At 42.3% G+C, this 22,852-nt stretch overlaps 1 protein-coding gene across 1 annotated transcript in view; it reads right to left on the bottom strand.

The window, feature by feature from the left end:
- The window catches only part of FLT3 (fms related receptor tyrosine kinase 3), a 58,324-nt gene that overhangs the window by 21,812 nt on the left and 13,660 nt on the right, over window positions 1-22,852 (bottom strand). The window contains exons 4-11 of the mRNA XM_060235305.1: window positions 22,600-22,715; window positions 21,172-21,289; window positions 19,016-19,152; window positions 15,237-15,376; window positions 15,003-15,153; window positions 12,679-12,844; window positions 1,513-1,619; window positions 285-393 (exon numbers count right to left, since the gene is read on the bottom strand). Coding sequence (XP_060091288.1) covers window positions 285-393; window positions 1,513-1,619; window positions 12,679-12,844; window positions 15,003-15,153; window positions 15,237-15,376; window positions 19,016-19,152; window positions 21,172-21,289; window positions 22,600-22,715 — 1,044 coding nt within the window. The remainder of the gene's footprint in view (window positions 1-284; window positions 394-1,512; window positions 1,620-12,678; window positions 12,845-15,002; window positions 15,154-15,236; window positions 15,377-19,015; window positions 19,153-21,171; window positions 21,290-22,599; window positions 22,716-22,852) is intronic.

The raw sequence follows: 22,852 nt of genomic DNA, 5'->3' as shown, positions 1-22,852 counted from the left end.
TTTATATATTAAATACTTAAGACAGCAAAGCAAGGAAGCCCAGTCCTCCAGGCTGAGGACCCACAGCACCTAACAGAATTGAATGGCTGAGGAAAACAATGAGATGCCAGATGAACCATTAGTCTGGCCCAGTCTGTTCTGATCTGCCTGACAATTGGATTTTTTAAAATGGAAATCTGAGTGGGAATCAACCACTGTGGTTGAACCACACCAGGGCATTTTGCATCCTTTCAATGGAACAACCATAAACGTCCATGGAAAGGGTGATAGAGATCTTGATTTACTTTACATGCTCTTCAGAACACATTCTCCAGACCCAAAATGCTGCAGGAAAGCTCTCTGCTGTGCATGACACTTGTTTTGACAGTGAGACAGATGATACTTCAGGTTTCTCTGAAAAAGATAGTAAGAAAAGTGCAAATCCTTTAGAGCAAGTCTTCTCAGACTTTGTCAGAACAAAACTTTCCCAAATTTCCTGCTAAGTGTATTTAGAATGGCAGCCTAAGGAAAAGATCAAGGCAGTTGGCAATATTCATTCTTGTCTCAGACTGGATGCAGATCCAGGCCAAAGCAAGTCAGGTTTATATCAGATCACATCAAGATGTGATTCTGCACAAATCAGTCCATTCATCATACCTGTATTGTCTACCTATTAGTAGCAGCCATTCTGGGACCTCAAGCAAAGATCTTTTGGTGTCCTGCTACATGAGATTCCTTAACTGAAGATGCCAGAGGTTGGTCTTGGGACTTCCAATGTGCAAAGGGTGGACCACTGAGTCGTGGGGGCTTTGTATCCCTTTTTTAATCAATGCAGAATCATCATAGCCATAGGTCAATTTAACCTACTATTATCTACACTAACTGGCAAGGACTCTCTGCAGTCTTAGGTTGGTCCTTGCCCCATGAGCTCCTTTAAATGGCCATGCTGGAGACTTCTTGGGCCTTGTCCACACATGAGTTCCTTGAGACTGTAGAAGTTCCCCTTGCATTGTCTCTTCCACTTATAGACAGATTCAAGAGGGGTTTGGATCAACATGGAGAAGAGGTCCATCAATGGCTATTAGCCACAGAGTATTGATGGAATTGTCTGGGGCAGTGATGCTCTGTATTCTTGGTGCTTGGGGGCAACAGTGGGAGGACTTCTAGTGTCCTGGTCCCACTGATGGACCTCCTGATGGCACTTGGGTTTTTTGGTCACTGTTTGACACAGAGTGTTGGACTGGATGGGCCATTGGCCTGATCCAGCATGGCTTTTCTTATGTTCTCTTATGTTCTTGCGTTCTCTTATGTTTCCTCCACTGTCAAGATTTACATATTTTTAACTCTAGATATTATTATTTCACTTTTCTAAAAAGTCCAAAAGGCACTGTGGAAAATGTGAACGTTCTTGTGAAAGTTCTACAGTGGCTTGTGAAAGTTCTATAGACAATGTCAGGAATGGGATAATCTGGACATGGGGGAAGAACATTCAAGTGGTATGTAGGCAACATTTCTTTTGCATTTTTTACTCACTTTTCACATATAGTTTTAATGTTCTCTCCACAGACTCATTGTCATTTTCTGCATAGAAAACATATTCTCCAGGCTGGTATTTATGATCACAGAAGGTTGCAGAGATGCTGTTTCATAAAGGAAGGAAAGAAGGATCATTCAAGTATGTCTCCCAAGGCACTCAAGGGTTGTTTTTAAAGCCAACCAGGCAGCTATCAAAGAATCAGAACCCCAAATAGTACCATGGCCAAGCTGCTTAATCCTTCCATTAACACCTTTCAAGTAGCACCCTCCTTCAGAGATGTATGCTTTAAAGGTATTTCATTGACTAAAGGAAGACATCTCACCCAAATCATTATATAACTCCTTCCAACTTAAACCTAAATAGTAAACTTTCAAGGAAATCAACACAGTAATTGGTAAAGGCATATGGGCATTTAAAAAATGACGGCAGCAGTTTGAAAGCACCAGACAATTTCATTGCAAACACATTTCTTTCTGCCCTGCAGCAAGTTCTAAAAATGGGTCCTGAACATGTTCGGAGTGGATCAGTCTGAACAAAAGAAAATGGGTTTTGAAGAAGAAGATATTGGATTTATATCCCACCCTACACGCCGAATCTCAGAGTGGCTCACAATTTCCTTTACCTTCCTCCCCCACAACAGACACCCTGTGAGGTGGGTGGGGCTGAGAGGACCTTTCAAGGACAACCTCTGCCAGAGCTATGGCTGACCCAAGGCCATTCCAGCAGGTGCAAGTGGAGGAGTGGGAAATCAAACCTGGTTCTCCCAGATAAGAGTCCGCACATTTAACCACTACACCAAACTGGCTCTATGAAGGGCATCTATTGTTTAGCATCTATGATGTCACCAACATGCTTTCATCCATTTCCACTCAAGACAAATTTTGTAATTTACAAAACTAATACGCACATAAACAAGATGAGTAGCCATGTTAAGTCTGTCTGCAGCAGTAGAAAAGAGTAATAGTCAAGTAGCACCTTAAAGTAACAAAATTTATGGCACAGTATGAACCCAAAGAGACAGATCACACCCAAAGAGTGCTTTTTAATGGTTCCTCATCCTCTTGGAGAGGAGTGACAAGTGGAGTGTCTCAAGAATTTGTCCTGGGACCTGTTTTCTTCAACATCTTCATAAATGATTTGGATGAAAGAATAAAGGGAATGTTTATTAAATTTGCAGATGATATGAAATTGGGAGGGGTTGCAAATACAGTAGAAGACAGAGACAAGATACAGGATGATCTTGACAGACTGGAAAATTGGGCTAAAACCAATAAAATGAATTTTAACAGGGATAAATGTAACATTCTGCATTTAGGTAGGAAAAATCCAATGCATCATTAGGATGGGGAAAACTTGGCAGTAGTAAATGTGAAAAAGACCTAGGTGTCTTAGTGAACCACACACTGAATGTGGGTCAGCAGTATGACGTGGTGGCTAAAAAGGCAATTCAATTTTGGGCTGCATCAACAAAAGTATAGTGTCCAGATCATGTGAAGTGATGGTATCACTTTGCTCTGGTTAGACCTCACCTAGAGTATTGTGTTCAGTTTTGGGCACCACAATTTAAGAAGGATATAGACAAGCTGGAATATGTCCAGCAGAGGGCAATGAAGATGGTGAGGGGTCTGGAGACCAAATCCGATAAGGAAAGGTTGAAGGAGCTGGGTATGTTTAGTCTGGAGAGGAGATGACTAAGAGATGATATGATCACCATCTTCAAGTACTTGAAGGGCTGTCATATAGAGGATGGTGTGAAATTGTTTTCTGTTGCCCCAGAAGGTTGGACCAGAACCAATGGGTTGAAATTAAATCAAGAGTTTCCAGATAAACATTAGGAAGAACTTCCTGACTGTAGAGTGGTTCCTCAGTGGAACAGACTTCCTTAGGAGGTTGTGGGCTCTCTTCCTTGGAGGTTTTTAAACAGAAGCTAGATGGCCATCTGACAGCAATGCTGATTCTGTGAACGAGGCCAATCATGAAAGGGAGGGCAGGAAGGGTTGCATCAGTGCTCAGTTCTTGTGGCCTTTCTTACCTGCCCAGGAAAATGCTGATTGACACTTTGGGTTCAGTCAGCAATTTTTTTTCAGGCCAGTTTGGCAAGGGTTCTTGGAGGTTTTTGCCATCTTCTGGGCATGGAACAGGGGTCATTGGGGATGTATGCGCATGGGGGGAGGTATTTGTGAAGTTCCTGCATTGTGCAGGGGGTTGGACTAGATGACCCTGGAGGTCCCTTCCAACTCTATTATTCTATGATTTGTGAGTCACAGTGTTCTGAAGTAGTGAACAGTGACTCACGATAGCTCATACCCTGTCACAGATTTTGTTAGTCTTTAAGGTGCTACTCAACTCTTACTCTTTTCTACTGCTACACGTACACAAAGTATGTTAATTTTTTTAACAAATAAGATAAGTAGCTTTCTGGAAGCGCAAGAAGATTATGCTAGAATTTGACTTGCTGGTATGTATGTGTGTAATGCAAATTGTGAAGCCAGATGGAACTAGCCCTGGGCAGATAATTTATAAGGAAGAGTGAACACACAGAAGAGAAAAGGCCAGGATCACATGATCTCTGTTCCTTGCCTTTTTGCAGATCACACAAAAGTACAGATTGGATGCTCATACACTGAGCACAAAAGGTCGGATGAACATGTGGAAGTTTAGGTGAAAGAGCCAGAGAAAGAGAGAGGGAGGGAGGGTGAGACAGAGAGGGAGAGAGAGAGGGAGGAGGAGAGAACACATGTTACAGACATCCTGATAAAAAGTCCATCCTTGAGCAGGATCCTTCTGTTGGTGATGAATAATGTACAAGGCTAAAATTTTAATTTAAAAATTTAAAAAGTTAATGTTAAGTTGTCCCTATTCTGAGACTGTGAATACTGCTGCTGAAGAATATTTGCGTAATGTATAAAAAGCTACATTCTGCTTATGCAGGAGATGAAGAAATGCCTTCCACACAGACACTACCTTCCAGACAAGATGTGAAAATGAAATTTTGTGCAATTAATTTGGATCTTTTAACATGTTACTTGAGTTGGATCCTACCAACTTTTCCACTGGTGAAAGAGAGTGGAGGGTCCCCTCTTCATGAGTGCAAAGGCTGTGCTGGGGATCACAAGACCCACATGGACAAAAACCAAGAGGGATGGGGGCTGCAGTGAGAAAGAAAGCTTAGCTGGATAAGACCAAATGGAAAAACTTGTAAGATTCATAGAGTTGGAAGGGACCTCCAGGGTCATCTAGTTCAACCCCCTGCACGATGCAGGAAACTCACAAATACCTCCCCCTAAATTCACAGGATCCTCATTGTTGTCAGATGGCCATTCAGCCTCTGTTTAAAACCTCCAAGGAAGGAGAGCCCACAACCTCCTGAGGAAGCCTGTTTCATTGGGGAACCACTGTAATGGTCAAGAAGTTCTTCCTAATGTTTATCTGGAAACTCTTTTAATTTAATTTCAACCCATTGGTTCTGGTCCTACCTTCTGGGGCCACAGAAAACAATTCCACACCATCCTCTATATGACAGCCCTTCAATTACTTGAAGATGGTGATCATATCACCTCTCAGCCACCTCCTCTCCAGGCTAAACATGTTCAGCTCCTTCAACCTTTCCTCATAGGACTTGGTCTCCAGACCACTCACCATCTTCATTGCCCTCCTCCGGACCCGTTCCAGCTTGTTTATATCCTTCTTAAAATGTGGTGCCCAAAACTGAATACAATACTCCAGGTGAGGTCTTACCAGAGCAGAGTAAAGTGATACCATCACTTCACATGATCTGGACACTATACTTCTGTTGATGCAGCCCAAGATTGCATTTGCCTTTTTAGCCACCATATCACACCGTTGACTCATGTTCAGTGTATGGTCCACTAAGACCCCTAGATCCTTTTCGCACATTCTATTGCTAAGACAAGTCTCTGCCATCCTATAACCATGCATAGGATTTTTCCTACCTGAATGCAGAACTTTACATTTATTCATGTTTAAATTCGTTTTATTGGTTTTAGCCCAGCTTTTCAGCCTGTCAAGATCATCCTGTATCCTGCTTCTGTCTTCTACTGTATTTGCAACCCCTTCCAATTTCATATCATCTGCAAATGTAATAAGTATTCCCTCTATTCCTTTATCCAAATCATTTATAAAGATGTTGAACAAAACAGGCCCGAGGACAGATCCTTGAGGCACCCCACTTGTCGCTCCTCTTCAAGAGGATGAGGAACCTTTCACAAGCACTCTTTGGGTGTGATCTGTCAACTCTTTGTTTTTAGGTGTGTGTACCTGTGTACAGTATGAATGTCATGAACAGCATTTGTATATACCAGGACTAAATTTTGCTCCAATTTCATCAAAAATGATATTATTTCAACATCACTGAATGAAAATATTCTGGAAGATATTACATTTTCTAAAATAATAATAACAATTAAAATGCAAGGACAGATTCTTTATTATATAAATTGCCTCCCAAAACATGACAGCAATTTATTTTTAAATACTACTCTCTAAAACCTTTCAAGCATAAATAAAATGTTAGGAAGAAGGTGGGAACCAAAATCAATTTAACACAGAGACTTCAGTTTCATGAGACTGATTCATTCTGTAGAATCACTCTCATCTGTGTTGAAAACAAAGGAAGGCATATACATTGGAATCTATCTGCAATAAGTTTTGTTTGCTCTGAAGAAGTGAAAGTCAGGTTGAACAAAGAGATGTGTTCTCTTTTATAAAGAGGGAACAGAAAACCAAAAAGTGCTAAGAACATGCTGAAGAAAAAGGGAAGTTGTAGGTGTGATTTTAAATTAAAGGCCAAAGAAGAAAGAGGAAAGTTCCTATGGAATTTCACTTTTTATTTGGTATACCGCATAACAAAGGTAGTTCCTTGAGCAGAGGAGGAGTGAGGGCGAATGTCTAACTCTTCCTTTCCCGATCAAATGGCTCCCTCAGCTGATTTTCTCTCTAACCAGTAAAAGATTCAGATTCTCTGTATTCCTGTACAGTTTCACCCAAGTAAACAAATATCAATAGGGAAATAGGAACAACAAAAAAAGGATTTGAAAGGAACAACACAGAAGTAACAGGTGCTGTTCTTACTCACACCTACAATAAGGATGTAAACACTGCTGGTCACCCAGAAGGCTAATGCACATGATCTTCAATGTATGTTTATTTTACAATTAAAGCCATTTGTATCCATTCCATGAGTGAGTAGAATCATGTCTATTAACCAGCCTGGTTAATAGGTAACAAAAATATCAAAAATATTGTGCAAAAACACACACTCTTGACTAGTTTATACAAAATTGAGTAAATTGTATTATGTCATACAATGAACAGCCTACAAAGGTAGGCATACATTCATACAGTAGAAATTAAAGCCAAACAAGAGTCTCAAAAACAGTATTTCAGGGAGGACCCCACACAGTCTCTTAATTTTCCAAACAGAGTACTAAGACTCAATAATAAAGTTCCATAGGAGTCACTCCGTTGCTTGTTGGCTTCTGAAGGAAAAATTCTTGCCTTCACGCAAACTCTGGCTTTGATTGCGTTCCGCTGCTCCTGCAGCTTCCTCGTAAGCCAACTGAAACTTCCAGCCAAGTTCTCTCTCAAAGCCCATCTCAGTATCTTAATTGGCGGCTCGAAAAAAAATCTCAGTATCTTAATTGGCGGCCCCCAAAAATCTCTAGGCATTACCCAACCTGGAGATGGCAACTCTCTAAGATCTTGACAAGCTTGGTTGACTGCCTGGGGCCTCCTGGCTTGTGTGTAGGACAGCAACAGGTGGGACATGCAAGTTAGAGATGTCTAGATGGGATTGTGTTTGGAGCTGCTGCTCAGTGGTAGAGAATCTGTTTTTTGTAGAGTGTGCATGGCATAGTGGTTTGAGTGCTGGACTGGGATGTTGGAGGCCCAGGTTTGAATCCTCATTCTACTATGAGCACTTGCTGGATGACCTTGGGCCAGCTACTTGCTCTCTCTCAGCCTCACCTACCTCACAGGGCCATTGTTGGGAGGATAAAAGGATAAGAATGGTGTTGTAAGACCCTTTGGATCCCTATTGGGGAGATAAGCAGGGTATAAATAGATGGGAGCAAGTTTACTCCCATACAAAAGATGCAGACAGAGTGATATCAGACTATGCAAAGTGATCCAAATGGGTACATATGTCAGCCAAATTCAATAAAGATTGAACACATGAAAGAAACTTTTTTTAAAAAAAATGGTAGAAGCACTGGAACCATTCTTTAAATAAGTGTTATGCTTTCAGTGTACAAAAAACCACAGGCCAGCAGAGAAGCATGATGTACTTTCAAGGTCCGATGCACATGAATGGACTTACTAGCTTCCTATTATGCTCAAATAAGCAAAGTCAACACTTCTCTCACTATACCTGTGTTTGCAAAGTCTTACAGATTATTGGGTACACTAGTGTGATAATTTAGCAGAGATTCACATGGACTAAGCAATTATATTGGAGGGCTTGTCATGTCAGGATAACATGGAGGAAAAGAGAATGATGTAAACAGCTTTGCGTTTCCACTGGGGACAAAGGCAGAGTACAAGTAATTAAACAAATGAAACATGAATATATTTTTGGAGCTGCATGTGCACTGGTTACAGTGCTAGTCCAGCATTCGAGATAACTGTGTTCAAATCTTGATGTGGAAGGGTTACCTTAGTCACACACTCTCAATCTATCCTACCTCACAGGATTGTTGTGAGCATAAAACAGAGGAGAAGAGAACTACTTAAGCCACTCTGGCCCCCCATTGAGGAGGCCCTAGGAACCTATGGAGGCAACAGAAACCCCTTGAGGGGTTCCTAGGATACGAACTTCTGGTCCAATCTTTCTAGAATATGGGAGTTCTGGTAGGGAGAGGCACCTGAAGCTGCCCTGCAAATTTGGTGCCTCTCCCTCAAACCCCCTCCTCCCCAGTGTCAATATCCCCACCATGGGGAAATTGACACCTTTCCCCCCTGCAATAGGAAAGTGTGGGGAATAGGGATACCCTTTTGGGTGCTCCTAGAACTGGACCCCCTGGTCCAGTCTTTTTGGAACTTGGGGATTCTGTGAGGGAGAGGCTCCTGCAGCTGCCCTGCAAATTAGGTGCTTCCCCCTCATATCACCTCCACCCCAGCTCCACTATTATTATACCCTATTTTGCCATTGACTTCAGTGGTCCATAGGGTATAATGGTGTCCCCAGAATTGGACTCCCTGGTCCAATCCTTTTGAAACTTTGGGGTTATGTGAGGGAGAGTTTCCTGCAGATGCTCTGCAAATTTGGTGTCTGTCCCTCAAACCCTCTGCCACCTAGCAGCCATTCATTATACCCTATTTTGCTATTGACTTCAATGGCCCATAGGGTATAATGGAGTCAAATGCCACTGAATATTGATTTGGCGGTATTCGGACAGCCGTATTTCACCCCTGAATAACGTTAGAGAATCTAAGAACTGTATTCGGGGCTGAATAAAGCCAAATCAGTTGTTATTCAGGGTTATATTTGGTTCAACCAAACTGAATGTACACCCCTACTCCCCACAACAGACAGGTGGGTGGGACTGAAAGCTCTGACAGAAACTGCTCTTTCAAGAACAGCTCTGACAGATTTATGACTGACCCAAGGTCATTCCAGAAGCTGCATGTGGAAGAGTGGGGGAATCAAACCCAGTTCTCCCAGATAGGAGTCTATGCATTTAACAACTACACCAAACTGGCTCTCGTAAAATATCAATTGCACCTTCCAGTTGTGACCCAAAAGGAAGAAAGCAAGGAGTAAACTGCATGCTCAGGGTGGATGGACTAAACTTTATTTATTTATTTACAAAATTTATACCTCTCCCTCACACTTTATACTTTATGTTCTCACCGGGGCCACCAAGTCTGCTAACAGGTTTAAAGCAGACATAATAAAAATGAAAAACATTAAACTCAAACAAAACATAGAATTCAAATAATTAAAACCAAAGCTAAATAAATACACAAAAATCAATAAAAACAGCAATTATCACACAGGGCAGGAAGGAGAGATGACTGATTTTGCCAGAAGAAACAAAAAAAAGTTTACATATGCAAATAGAAGATGGCAACAGAAGTCTCTCTAGGGAAAGAGTCCAGCTTTTTGGTGCCACAACCAAGAAGATCCTCTCCCAGGTTGCTGCCTACCAAATCTCAGAAGATGGGCGTATCCCAAGCAAGGCCTTGGAATATTACCACATGGTTAAGTAGGTTCATAAGGGAAAAGACAGTTTTTAAGGTATGCAGTTCCCAAGACATATAGGACTTTAAAGGTCAACAACAGCATCTTGAATTGGGCCTGGAAGCAGACCAGAACCTAGTATAGATAGTCCAAGACTGAAATGATGAAAGGGCCCCTATTTCCACTCTAGTAAATACCCTGGCTTCAGCATTCTGCACCAAGTGAGATTGCTGAACACTTTTCAAGGGCAGGCTCACACAGAGTGCATTGCAGCAATTTAATCTAGATGTAACCAGGGCATGCAACACAGTAGCAAGATCTTTTTTGGCCATAAAATCCACTGGGGAAAGTCCCCATAGTCTCATGGCTCGAGAGGCCACCTCCACTGCTACGGCTATCCCAACCCCAAAGATGGGCAGAGGACCCCCACTGAGCTCTGTGTGGGAAAAGAGAAACCAGGCTCAGTGAATGAGGTACATGGCTGAGTCTCATGAAGGGAAGGAGGCACCTATCCAAGCCCCACATAGCACAGGGCTTGCTGGACATAAGAACATAAGAGAAGCCATGTTGGATCAGGCAAATGGCCCATCCAGTCCAACACTCTGTGACACACAGTGGCCAAATATACACACACACACACACACACACACACATATATATATATATATACACACTGTGGCTAATAGCCACTGATGAACCTCTGCTCCATATTTTTATCTAACCCCCTCATGAAGCTGTCTATGCTTGTAGCTGCCACCATCTCCTGTGGCAGTGAATTCCACATGTTAATCACCCTTTGGGTGAAGAAGTACTTCCTTTTATCCATTTTAACCTGACTGCTCAGCAATTTCATTGAATGCCCATGAGTTCTTGTATTGTGAGAAAGGGAGAAAAGTACTTCTTTCTCTACTTTCTCCATCCCATGCATTATCTTGTAAACCTCTATCATGTCACCCCGCAGGTGACGTTTCTCCAAGCTAAAGAGCCCCAAGCATTTTAAACTTTCTTCATAGGGAAAGTGTTCCAACCCTTTAATCATTCTAGTTGCCCTTTTCTGCACTTTTTCCAATGCTATAACATCTTTTTTGAGGTGCGGTGACCAGAATTGCACACAGTATTCCAAATGAGACCTCACCATCGATTTATACAGGGACATTATTATACTGGCTGATTTGTTTTAAATTCCCTTCTTAATAATTCCCAGCATGGCGTTGGCCTTTTTTATTGCAACCGCACACTATCTTGACATTTTCAGTGAGTTATCTACCACGACCCCAAGAACTCTCTCTTAGTCAGTCTCTGTCAGTTCACACCCCTTCGACTTGTATTTGTAGCTGGGTTCTTGGCCCCAATGTGCATTACTTTGCACTTGGCCATATTGAACCTCATCTGCCACGGTGACGCTTACTCACCCAGCCTCAACAGATCCCTTTGGAGTTCCTCACAATCCTCTCTGGTTCTTACCACCCTGAACAATTTAGTGTCATCTGCAAACTTGGCCACTTCACTGCTTACTCCCAACTCCAAATCATTTATGAACAAGTTAAAGAGCATGGGACCCAGTACTAAGCCCTGCAGCACCCCACTGCTTACCAATCTTCCACTGCGAAGACTGCCCGTTTATACTCACTCTCTGCTTCCTATTAATTAGCCAGTTTTTGATTCACAAGAGGGCCTGTCCTTTTACTCCATGACTCTCGAGCTTTCTAAGGAGCCTTTGATGAGGAACTTTATCAAAAGCTTTCTGGAAGTCAAGGTAAAAAACATCTACTGGGTCTCCTTTGTCCACATGTTTGTTCATCCCCTCAAAGAACTGTAACAGGTTAGTGAGGCAAGATCTTCCCTAGCTGGCTCTTTCTCCCTCCTGTCTTCTTTTGCAAAAGGATAGCATGGGATGGAGAGGTGGGCCCTCTTTTTAAGGGTCATTTCTTCCTCCCAGTCTGCCCCTAAGCATGCTGCCCTCTGTGGGGAGGCAGGGATATTACATGTCATATCAGCTTCTAAGCAACAGCAGTTAACAGCTGTGTGTCCTGCAGGGTAATGGTGTAACTGCACAGTGGCACCTAGCTGCCAGCACAAGAGTAGACTGATGCTATCATCAGCTCAACTGCTAATGAACATATGAAGCTGCCTTATACTGAATCAGACCCTCGGTCCATCAAAGTCAGTACTGTCTACTCAGACTGGCAGCGGCTCTCCAGGGTCTCAAGCTGAGGTTTTTCACACCTATTTGCCTGGACCCTTTTTAGTTGAAGATGCTGGGGGTTGAACTTGGGACCTTCTGCTTACCAAGCACTTGCTCTACCACTGAGCCACCGTCCCTCCCTCATAAGACCCCCAGCTAGTAATGGGTGTCCACAGGGGCATGTAAAAAACCTTTTTTCACTAGTAGTGGCTTTTCAGTATTATGCCAGTGCTTGCTCTTTTTATGTACATTACAGGTAAGCTACCAAATGAGAAAGGCTTGGGAAGATCTCTGCCAGTTTAATAAGCATCTGTTCCTCCTCTGTCAAAAGTATTTAGCCTGGGCATGGCCAAGGCTATTCTAGTAAGGGAAGAAGTCTTGTGAACATCTCAGCCAGCTGGCCAGACTCTTGTTTTCTAACTTTCCCTGTGTTAACTAACAACCAGTTATATTTAAAACTCCATTGAAGTGAATGGGAGACATACATTCTTAACTATGATTGGATGATATGCCATATTATCAGCTGCAACGTGGACAAATGACTGCATTGTGAGTTTGTTGGAAATAAAGATTACTGGATTATGAAACAGCATGAAGAAGTATTTTTGTAATTGCATTGACCACAGATCATGGCAATATACATAAAAACAAACGGAGCACAACTCTAAACATGTACAAAGAAATAAACTCCACAGATGTCCATGGGACTTAGCCTGCCATCTAAGAACTTTATGCATTTTTAACAGAAACAAACTGGATTTTTAAAACACTGATTACCTGTAAAGGTCTGTATACGTTTGATTACAAGTAAATGACTCTCCAGAAAACATCCAAATGCATCTGATTGGTGGATATGCTTTAAGTTTGACTTCAAGGCAAATCTCCTCCTCCATACCAACTTCAAATACTTCCTGTGAATCCATGATATTGATAAACCCCTTACCTGTTCAGAGATGCCAAAGTTATGTCATAAGAGTTCATGTTTTTCATTTAAAGAATGCTGGAATTATGCACAGCTCTATTTCTTTATTATAGTACAACTATGGAAATGTTGTCAAGCTTACCATCAGAATGCAAAAACAGCCCTGTGAGAACCAGGTCCAGAGGGGAAGTCTATGGCAGTGGGATAATAACAGGAGCTCAGTGGCTCCTTAAAGGCTAACAACTTATTCCAATCCAGTTTAAGTGTTCATGGATTTGAACTCGCTCCATTTAGTCTTGCATCCTATTTCCCATATCATTCAGCCAGATGCTTCTTGGAAGCATCATTTAAAACACAGTTGGTAGAGTACAATTAAAGCATCAGTTGGAAGAGTACAATTAGGAGAATTCCCTGTTACCAGGAATTCTCTTAATTGTACTCTACCAACTGATGTGAACCATACTACCTTTGATGACCAAGGGTCCATTTATCTATCATTGTTAATACTTATTGGTGGATTCATCTTCTGTGCACTTATCTAGCCCTCTTTTAAGCCAGTGGTCATCACTATATTTTGAGGCAGCAAACAGCATGCCTTAATTATGTATCATGTGAAGATATCTATTTTCTATCTTGAATCAACTGTCATTTGATTTAATTAGGTGGAAGTATCTAGCATTATGAAAGGGGAAGAAAAAAATATTTTCCTACATGGACCATCCCTAACTTTACAAATTCTGTCATATAACCCCACCCCCACCCCCATACAAGGAAGTCCTAAGCATTTCAGCCTTTTGTTGAAGGTAAGGCACTTCATATTAAATACTACAATGATCATTAATATATCACTCTGTAACACAATTCCTTCCTAGAGCACCTGAAATCAAATGTTGGGTAATTTTTGACTTGCAAACATTTAGGAGTATGCGCAGTTCCCACGATACACATGTCATCAAGTGATTCAATAGATCAAGTGATACAATGTAGACGTGTTGGCCGATGAAAGTTTATGTGCTACATTGCGTAGCCACCATTGGTGAATGGCAAATTAGGGAAGGAGATAAAGACATGCTAACAGTTGCTACCAAGCAGAGATGAGTGAGCAGACAGATGGCAGTATGCCTGCAGAATGGCCTTCTGCAGCTGTACAAAGGTGCAAATGCCAGCATTACCATTTTGGGATGATTACTGTACTTAACTATAAGAAGGTGCAATAACCTACAAACTCAGCATACTTTTAAAAAATCATGTAGTATCTAAAGCAGGGGTGTCAAACATATGGCCATGGGCTGGAATTGGCCCACCCAGAGGACTTATCCAGTCCTCGAGCAACTGTTGTGAGGGAGGGAAGATAGGAGGCTGCTTGTGGAACTAGTGGGTAGACACAGTGACATGTATGTGGTGGAAGCTGTCAAGAAATAGAAAGGAAATGGCTAGGGGGTGGGGCCAAAGGCTGAGGTAAAATAGTGTGTGTGTGTGGGGGGGGAGAATAGCAGTGAAGGCAGAGAAAGAGGACATGGTGGGTTCCCTTCCAACTCCTCTGACCACAGCTCAACAAGAACTGGCAAAGCCACTACATGAGGGAGTGGAGCCAAGCAGCTGGTGCTGCCACTGCAGCACCAACCAGCTTTACATTTTTTCAAACTGGAAATGGGAGAGGGATTGGCAAGAATGGGCATGTAGATTGGCAGTCTGCCAATGAAGAAATGGAGCCAACAGGGGCGAGATGAGGAGGAGGGCCAGCGTATGGATTGGGAGGCAACTGGGATTTCTTGTGAATGCTATTTTGAGGGGAAAGACATCCCAGCCTTGGAAGTGAGTGAAAAAGGGACACCGTTGTCACCACTACAAGTAACAGCAATGGAACTGGGAGGCAGAGTGAGTGTCGGGGCAGGTGGGGATGGTGATCTCCCTTCCCCCCAAAAAACTAATTCTGAGCCCATGAGGAAAAAGGAGTTGCAGGAGGGCAAAAAGGGCCCTCTGGAGGTTGCAGAAACAGTCTCTGTCAGGCCTTCCCTTCAGCCCCACCACTTCTGTGGGAAATACAGGAGGTATGAGAACTGGGGGTGGGGGGATTGGGGAGAGCCATCTCTCCATCTTCCTTTATTCCTTCATCACCCAAAGGCCCCATGGCTTCTCTGGCTGGTTCCCTACACCAGATATTTGGCATCTGACTTACCTAAAACTGTAACTGAAGCAGTTCCATTTGCATGGTTTGTGGAAGAGCAGGTATAATTTCCATGGCTGTGCTGTTCCACTGATGAAGCAAATGCATACTGAGTTTTAATCTGATGTGACCTTGTGCTGTGTCTTCCTCCAAGTGTCAGTTTCTAATTTTAAGTAAAATTTAGCATTTAATAAATAGCTGAGACTATTAGTAAGTACACACATGAAAAAGGATCAGTTTTAGTACCTCATTTAATGGCTGGTTTTTAAAATTCCACATGACTGCAAACTGATAATTGCTGTTAAGGGCTCGACATCTCAAGAAAAGTGGATCTCCAACTTTAAGAAAGAATTCTAGTAAACGGCTTTGTTCTGTTACATGCAACTCTGCAATATAAAAATACGTCAAATTAAATACGTAAACCAGCAAAGCAAAGTGTAATCTCTTGTCAAAGTAATAACTAAACATATGCATGATTATTTAATGCCATCAATAAGCATGTTCTATAAGTGCCAGTGACTTCTCTATGCACCCAAATATTTATTTATTTTTCAATTTATATTCCTCCCCCCCCCACAAGTGGGTTCAGGGCAGATCACAAAGCAAAATCTAAAACATATCATAGAAATTATAGTCCACACCAAATATAAATTACAAAATAGCTAAAACAATTTAAAACAGCGTAGATTAAATCCAGATCACACTATTTATCCATGTGCATAGATTTTCAACTGGTGCCATTGGACCTCTAAGATCTTCTTAGTTTGGGCCATGTGGAGATGGTCACTTCAGCTGGGGAGGCTGATTGTTTTTTAATGGCCACCACGTCAGCCAAAGGCCTGGCAGTTCCATTTTACAGACCCTGTGGAATGGTAGTAAATACTGCAGGGTCCTGTTTTTAAATGGGAGCATGTTCCACCAGGACGGGGAAAGGGCAGAAAAGCTAAGCAGCTAAGGGCTGGGGACCACCAGCATAAGTAGCTTGTTATAATAAGTATACTATAAGCATTATAATAACTTCTTATAATAAGTAGCTTATTATCCAAATTTAGACCATAAAAGGATGTACCTCTGGGCATTTTTTAATTTTTGCAAAAGGGTAGTGCTACTGTGCTAAAAAGTTACAACAAATGATACAGTTAATAAAGAGGTAATGTTTGGAGGAGGGGGGGGGAGGAGGAGGAGATTGGATTTATACCCACTCTTCACTTGGAGTCTCGGAGCAGCTTAAAATCTCCATTCCCTTCCCCTCCCCAGAATAAACACCCTGTGAGGTAGGTGAGGCTGAGAGAGCTCTCCAAGAACTGCTCTTGAGCAAAACAGTTCTGAGAGAGCTGTGACTGGTCCAAGGTCACGACAGCAGCTGCATGTGGAAGACTGGGGAATCAAACCTGGTTCTCCCAGATAAGAGTCAGTGGACTTAACCACTATACCAAACTGGCTCTGCATGACTGATTATTCTATCCTTAGAATAATTATTCTGTCTTTAGGATTATTCTATCCTTAGGCTGGATTTTTGGTAGGTTGAAGGGCTTCTTTAGTACCTGCTAATACACGCTTAGATGAGTGGGGAGCCCCAGTTATAAAGTTGATCATTTCCTTTTAGGCATGTAGCCTCCATACTTTCCCTACTACTTGGGTAAGTTTGATATTCTTTCACATTTCCTAAACAAAAGAGTCCATCTGCCTCCCAGTGGTATCTGGGAAGAATAAACAGCATCTTTGTTAAGATGGCTGCTGGATTTTTGCAGTTAGTCTCTAGGCTCAAGCTATATTATATGTAAATAAACCTGTTGAGTTTTTTCACAAGTGGCTGGGACTAGTTATTTGGGGAATCTGGAGGCTCTTCCTAAATTCCCATTACAACAGCACCACAAAATGGTTGCCATGGGGTGGGGCAATCACAAAAAGTTGGGAGGTTCCAAGTCTGACAGAGGCAGCTATTCCCAAAAGGTCAGAGCCTGCAGACCCAACAGATATGCTTCCTGCATAGGGTTGCCAGGTCTTACCTGGCTCCTGGTGGGGGATCCCCTGAAAAGCATCAGCGTGCCACGACGTGCCCAATGCTATGACATCACCCAGAAGTGAAGTAATCGTTCTGGGCATGCCGCGGGGGAAGTGGAAGATGCTCTACCACTTTGGAAAAAAGTCTATGATTATCACAGAGGGTTTTTTCCCCAAAGGCTAGAGCACCCCCCCGGCCCGCAGATGTGCCCAGCATGATAACGTCACTTCTGGGTGATGTCATCATTCTGGGCATGTTGTGGTGTGCTGGTGCTCTTTGGGGGTGGGGCTCCCCTCACCAGCCAGTTCTGTGGTGGCAGACTGGAGACCCTGAAATTGGAGAACCTGTGCCCACAGCAGGAGGCTGAGCCCCCTATTCCCGCAGTCATCCTAGTCTGGCAGACTGGAGGCAGCCAGGACTGGCTCTTGGTTTTGGGGAAGACACACACCTTCAAAGAAGCAAGTGGGCAATGTGAAACACGTTGGTAGGCACCATCGCACCTACAAGCACCATGTTGGGGATCACAGGTCTATAAGTTCCTTTGTAAAGAAACTGCCTGTGCCCCACAATTTATGTACAGAACTGTAAGCATTTGAATTTTACATGTATGTATATACAAGGCTATTTTCCTTTAGGTTTTAAATGATCTGTATTGTTAATACAAAAAGCTGAATATTTCAACAATCTAATTTAGGGCTTGGGAGAACCTATCAATCAAATATATTTGAGCTTACATTTAGGGGGAGGTGAGTTTTGGATTTTCCCAGCCTCCTCCCCCATACATATTTTAAAAATAAAGTTTCAATTAAATGAAATGCTCAGGTGGGAAAATTAGAATTTTCTTGTTTTGAAGGGGACAAAGAAAATGCCCAGGTAGCAGTAAAATTGCCTGAGCATGCTAATATTTCTCCATGTAAAATAAACTGTGGTGGATGGCTTCAGTTGCCATCTGCAAGCCTTTGGGGGAATGAGGGACACTCTGAGAGAAGAATCCAGTACTGTAGGCACCACAAGTCTGAACACAATGGATTTCATTTGATATTATGAACATGGCAGGTGAGGTTGCGTGGCTGAGAATGGGGAGAGAAAATCATTCTTCTCTGGCTCTCCTCATAGTGACTTCCTCGCCCGTGCCATTTCCCTTTAAGCTAGCAGTGAACCTGCGTTACAGCAAAGTAGTTTTAAGCAAACATGCATCTTTAATAAAGACTGACAGAGCCAAGCTGTGAGCTCAGGCACCTGTTATCCTGCAGCTACTGCCCAGACTCCCCAGAAGGTGGCCAGAGTTGTGCTCCTTCCATCTTGCCAATCCCATTGCCACTGGTGCAGCATTTCTGTTCTTCAGTTGCCTTTGGATTGGAAGAAGTGGCAGAGTATAGGGGTGAAGGACAAAGAGGCTGAAGAGAGAAAGAGGAGCAGAGAAAGCGGGGGGAAAGGATGTGAAAGGTAACAGAGGAAATAGTAGAAGAGGAAGGAGTATCAAGGAATCCTAGAATCATAGAGTTGGAAGGGACCTCCAGGGTCGTCTAGTCCAACCCCCTGCACAGTGCAGGAGCTTCACAAATAGGTCCCCTCCACACACAGTGACCCCTGCTCCATGCCCAGAAGATGACAAAAATCTTCAGGATCCCTTGCCAAATTGCTGACCAACCCCAAAGTGGCAATCAGTATTTCCCTGGGCATGCAAGAAAGCGCCACAAGAACTAAGCACTGATGCAACCCTTCCTGCCCTCCTTCTTATGATCTCCATAATTCACAGAATCAGCATTGCTGTCAGATGGCCATCTAGCCTCTGTTTAAAAACTTCCAAGGAAGGGGAATGATGTGGAAGAGAACACAGAGAAAGAGGAGAATGTGAAAAGGGACAAGGAAAGAGTGCAGAAAGGATCAGGATTCAAGGATGGGGCAGGCGAGTACAACTCTGGGAATTCTTGGTTTATAATCTTGGTTTATAATTCTTTGCAGGCAACAGATATCTCCCAGAATAAAGCAGCTAAGAATTGGATACAAATACTGTTACCTATTGTATGGATTTCAGTGCATAGAGTATTCAGCACATTAGTTGCACAGCACCATACATGTGGATGAAACAGCCACGCATTTTTCAATAAGTCAAGATTTATTTCCCTAGTTTTGTGCTCACTTCCTTTACTGCACCTATGAAACAATGTCATAAACTGAATTAATATATGCATCTCAAGAGGATCAAAGACTATAATATTGATATTTGTTTTGAACTACGGAAATTACAAATACATTTGTTTTAATAAAATGGCCCTAAAACCATCTTGAGTCCAACCACTGAGGATCTACTTTTGGTCTATGGTGCACAGGCACACATCTTTGACTATCTGGAATCACATGCAGGCCTGCCAACAGCCACTTGAGGACCCCAGACAAAAATCCCCTCAGAGCCCACGCCTCACAAATAGATCCATTACAAACACATGAAAACAAATCATGTCAGGAAGAATTTTTTTCTCCAGGCCAGTTGGACCAGGGATCCTGGAGGGTTTTTCATGATCTTCTGGGCATGGAATTTGGGGGGGGGGGTCACTGGGGATGTGCATGGGGGTGGTATTTGTTAATTTCTTGCATTGTGCAGAGGGTTGAACTAGATGACCTTGGAGGTTCCTTCCAACTCTGTGATTCTATGGCTTGACCAGCTCAGTGGCTCCAGATAATCAAGACCCCCCCCCCCATTTAGTCCCCCTTCTTGACCCTGATCACATGTCCAACCCTCCCCTCAGTTCATACTCTTTTGCAGGTTCAAGTAGGGTTGGGAAATTCCAGGAGATCTGGGAATGGAGGCTGGGGAGGCTGGGGTTTGGGGATGAGGGTGACATCACTGAGGTATAATGCCATAGAGTTTGCCCTCCAAAGTAGCCATTTTATCTAGGGAAACTGATCTCTATAGTTTGGCAATCAGTTCTAGTCATGAGAGATCTCCAGACCCCACCTGGAGATTGGCATTCATAGTTTCAAGTATTGCAGACAGTAGTGTGCATTTGGAAAATATGAATCATCCTTAGTTTTACATATGTATTTTAATAAGAGAGAGAATTTAAAATATGTGATTCCTCCTCTTCTATTCTGAAATAACATGAACCAAAGAGGAATCTATCAAATGGAACTGCTGAAGATGTAGACCGGCCCTTAGTAAACTAGACCTGCTGTTGCAGAGTGTCACAGACTGGCCAAGGGAATTTTATTGTACTTTATTTCATATATTTACACCCCATCTTTTCACAAAATACTTTGCAAGGCAGCTGACATACACTGACTGAGAGCCACCTTTGTGATAGAACAAGATGCATGGAGGTATTCTCTGTTGATCATATTCCTCTCAGTGGCTAAGCTTCTGCCATTCCTGAAACAGATATGGGTCCCTCCTAGGCCAAATAGCACAAGTCCCTGAAAAACTAGAACATGTTCCAGATGTCCCGGAGACCAAGTCCTATGAGGAAAGATTGAGGGACTTGGGAATGTTCACTGTGGAGAAGAGGAGGTTGAGGAGGGACATGATTGCTCTCTTTAAGTATTTGAAGGACTGTCACTTAGAGGAGGGCAGGAAGCTGTTCCTGTTGACAGCAGAGGAGAGGACTCATAATAATGGTTTAAATTTAGGATATTAATAAAAACTTTTTAACAGTAAGAGTTATTCAACAGTGGAATCTACTATCTAGAGAGCTGGCAGTCTTTAAGCAGTGGGCTGGATTAACACTTGTCAGGAATGCTCAGTCTAGAATGATCCAGCATCTAGCAGGGGGTTGGACTAGATGGCTTGTATGGCCCCCCCCAACTCTATGATTCTATCATTCTGTTTTGAACAAAATGTTAAAAAAGAAGTTTGTTCCAATATATTCAAAACAGGATTATAACATTTTATATCTGTTATAACATTTTATCTAAAATATGCCATATTTTAGATAAGCACTTGCTAAAACATGCTTACACATTTATATTTCACATGGGACAGGTAGGCTGGTACTGCAGGGAATGTGCATGTCATTCTATTAAAAATTCAAAAAACATTCTTCTACTCACACAATGAGGAAATCACTCACAAATAGATTTCACCTGCTATCCTCTTTCAGCTGAAAGAAGCTCAAATGTCCATGCAAAACAAACAGATAATCTCCCCCCCCCGCAAACCCCCCCCCCCAGTCAACATACCTTTCATCAGGAGTACTACAAAAGCGCCACTCAATAACTGGTTGAGGGTTGCCTTCAGATATGCAGCTTACAGTTTTTGAACCCACATTTTTAATAAAATAGGGCTTCCTTGGGCTGGCTGTTGAAAATAAGGCACATAGGGCCTATTATTTATCTATGAATGCATTCAATTGTACTTTGCATTATAGTCTGATATTCACAAGGTTATTAACCATCTTTGCACGTAAACAAGTGTTCACAACCAGCTGTATTCTGAGTTGGTGAAATCACAGCAGATGCTTCCACAACTTGGCCATGGATATGAGTTAAAATCAGTCACTAACCATGTGGCATGTACCCTGCTTGTCACTAATCTTCCCATCAGAATCTAAAGGTGGATATTCTGAAAGGGTACCTGTGTTAGTCTGTGGCAGAAAAACAAAATGGGAACCATTGGCATTATAAAGACCAACTCAATTGTGTTGGTCTTTAAGATGCCCCTGGATACCTGTTTTAAGAGTGGACAGTGAGAATTCACTGTGCTATATTTATATCTGACCCTCTTTCAGTTTTCTCAGAGCAGTATTTTGTCCACACAACCACTGAGTTAGACAGGTGAAGTTGACAGAAATGCATTGTCCAATGCATAATATTCTGTTTATCTAGATGGAGGGAATGCTTGTGATTGCCACCAAGATCAGAATGTCTTGGAGCAGAGAGAAATGGATAAACCTACAAATTTTATCAATGAATTCTGAATTTATGTTCAAAATAACATTTCCCGTAATTTATAACAAATCATTATATGAGATTGAAAGATTTCTAGACACATAAAGGTAAATTGCTGCACATCTTGAACTTCACAAACTGGGGAAAGAATATCTTTGAAGAACCAGTACTACAAAAGGGTTTTTAATTAAGGCTGTAAGAGCTACCACTCTATATTCTTGAGGATAACCAATAACAACCCCTGCCCAATTAGCTGATTCCCTTGCTGTTTCTAGAACCAAGCACACACAAATAAATATTTTAACTCCCTCCCTTCCCTGGTCTCTCTGTGGTTGTTAACATTAAGGAGCAAGATGTGACAGAATATCAATTGATAATTTAAAAACTGAGATCCCTTAGAAAATTCAGATCAAAGCAGTTCAAAGCTCTTTCTTGCAAAAGATGAAATACCCATGCTTGACATGAGTGACATGAGGAAAACCACACATATTGCCAGAACAGAAAAGGAGGGAGGGTGGTGAAAGAGAAAAAAGGGGAAACACCAAAGGAGGTAGAGTCTATCATGTTTCACCACTCTGAGGTTGGCACACATGCAATCACTGTCTCCTACCCTACCATTCCACTGCAGTTATTTATTTATTTAGAACATTATTATGCCTCCTCTCCAGGGAATGTACCCTTTATGTTGCGATCAGATTGACCCTCCAGCTCTATACTTACTTCTTATATTAAATGTAAATGTTACCGTGTAGTTATGGTTTTCAGTTGTAATTGACAGCGTGTGCTTTCCAGTCTGTCTCTCTCTGATCTTTAGAATCGTCACTGAAATAACATGCCTGTAAGACAGGAGAAAAAGCTTCCACTTTAGGAAGTTCATGTGAAGGAGGGAGAAGCAGTCCAAAATAGCAACCGAAGCAAAAGCAAGCAGAACTTCCCGTCAGGGCTGGATTAACCACCATGCAGGCCTTAGTCA

The sequence above is a fragment of the Heteronotia binoei genome, chromosome 3 (assembly GCF_032191835.1).
Source record: "Heteronotia binoei isolate CCM8104 ecotype False Entrance Well chromosome 3, APGP_CSIRO_Hbin_v1, whole genome shotgun sequence".
Taxonomy (NCBI): domain Eukaryota; kingdom Metazoa; phylum Chordata; class Lepidosauria; order Squamata; family Gekkonidae; genus Heteronotia; species Heteronotia binoei.
This window is presented reverse-complemented; position numbering and strand designations above follow the sequence as displayed.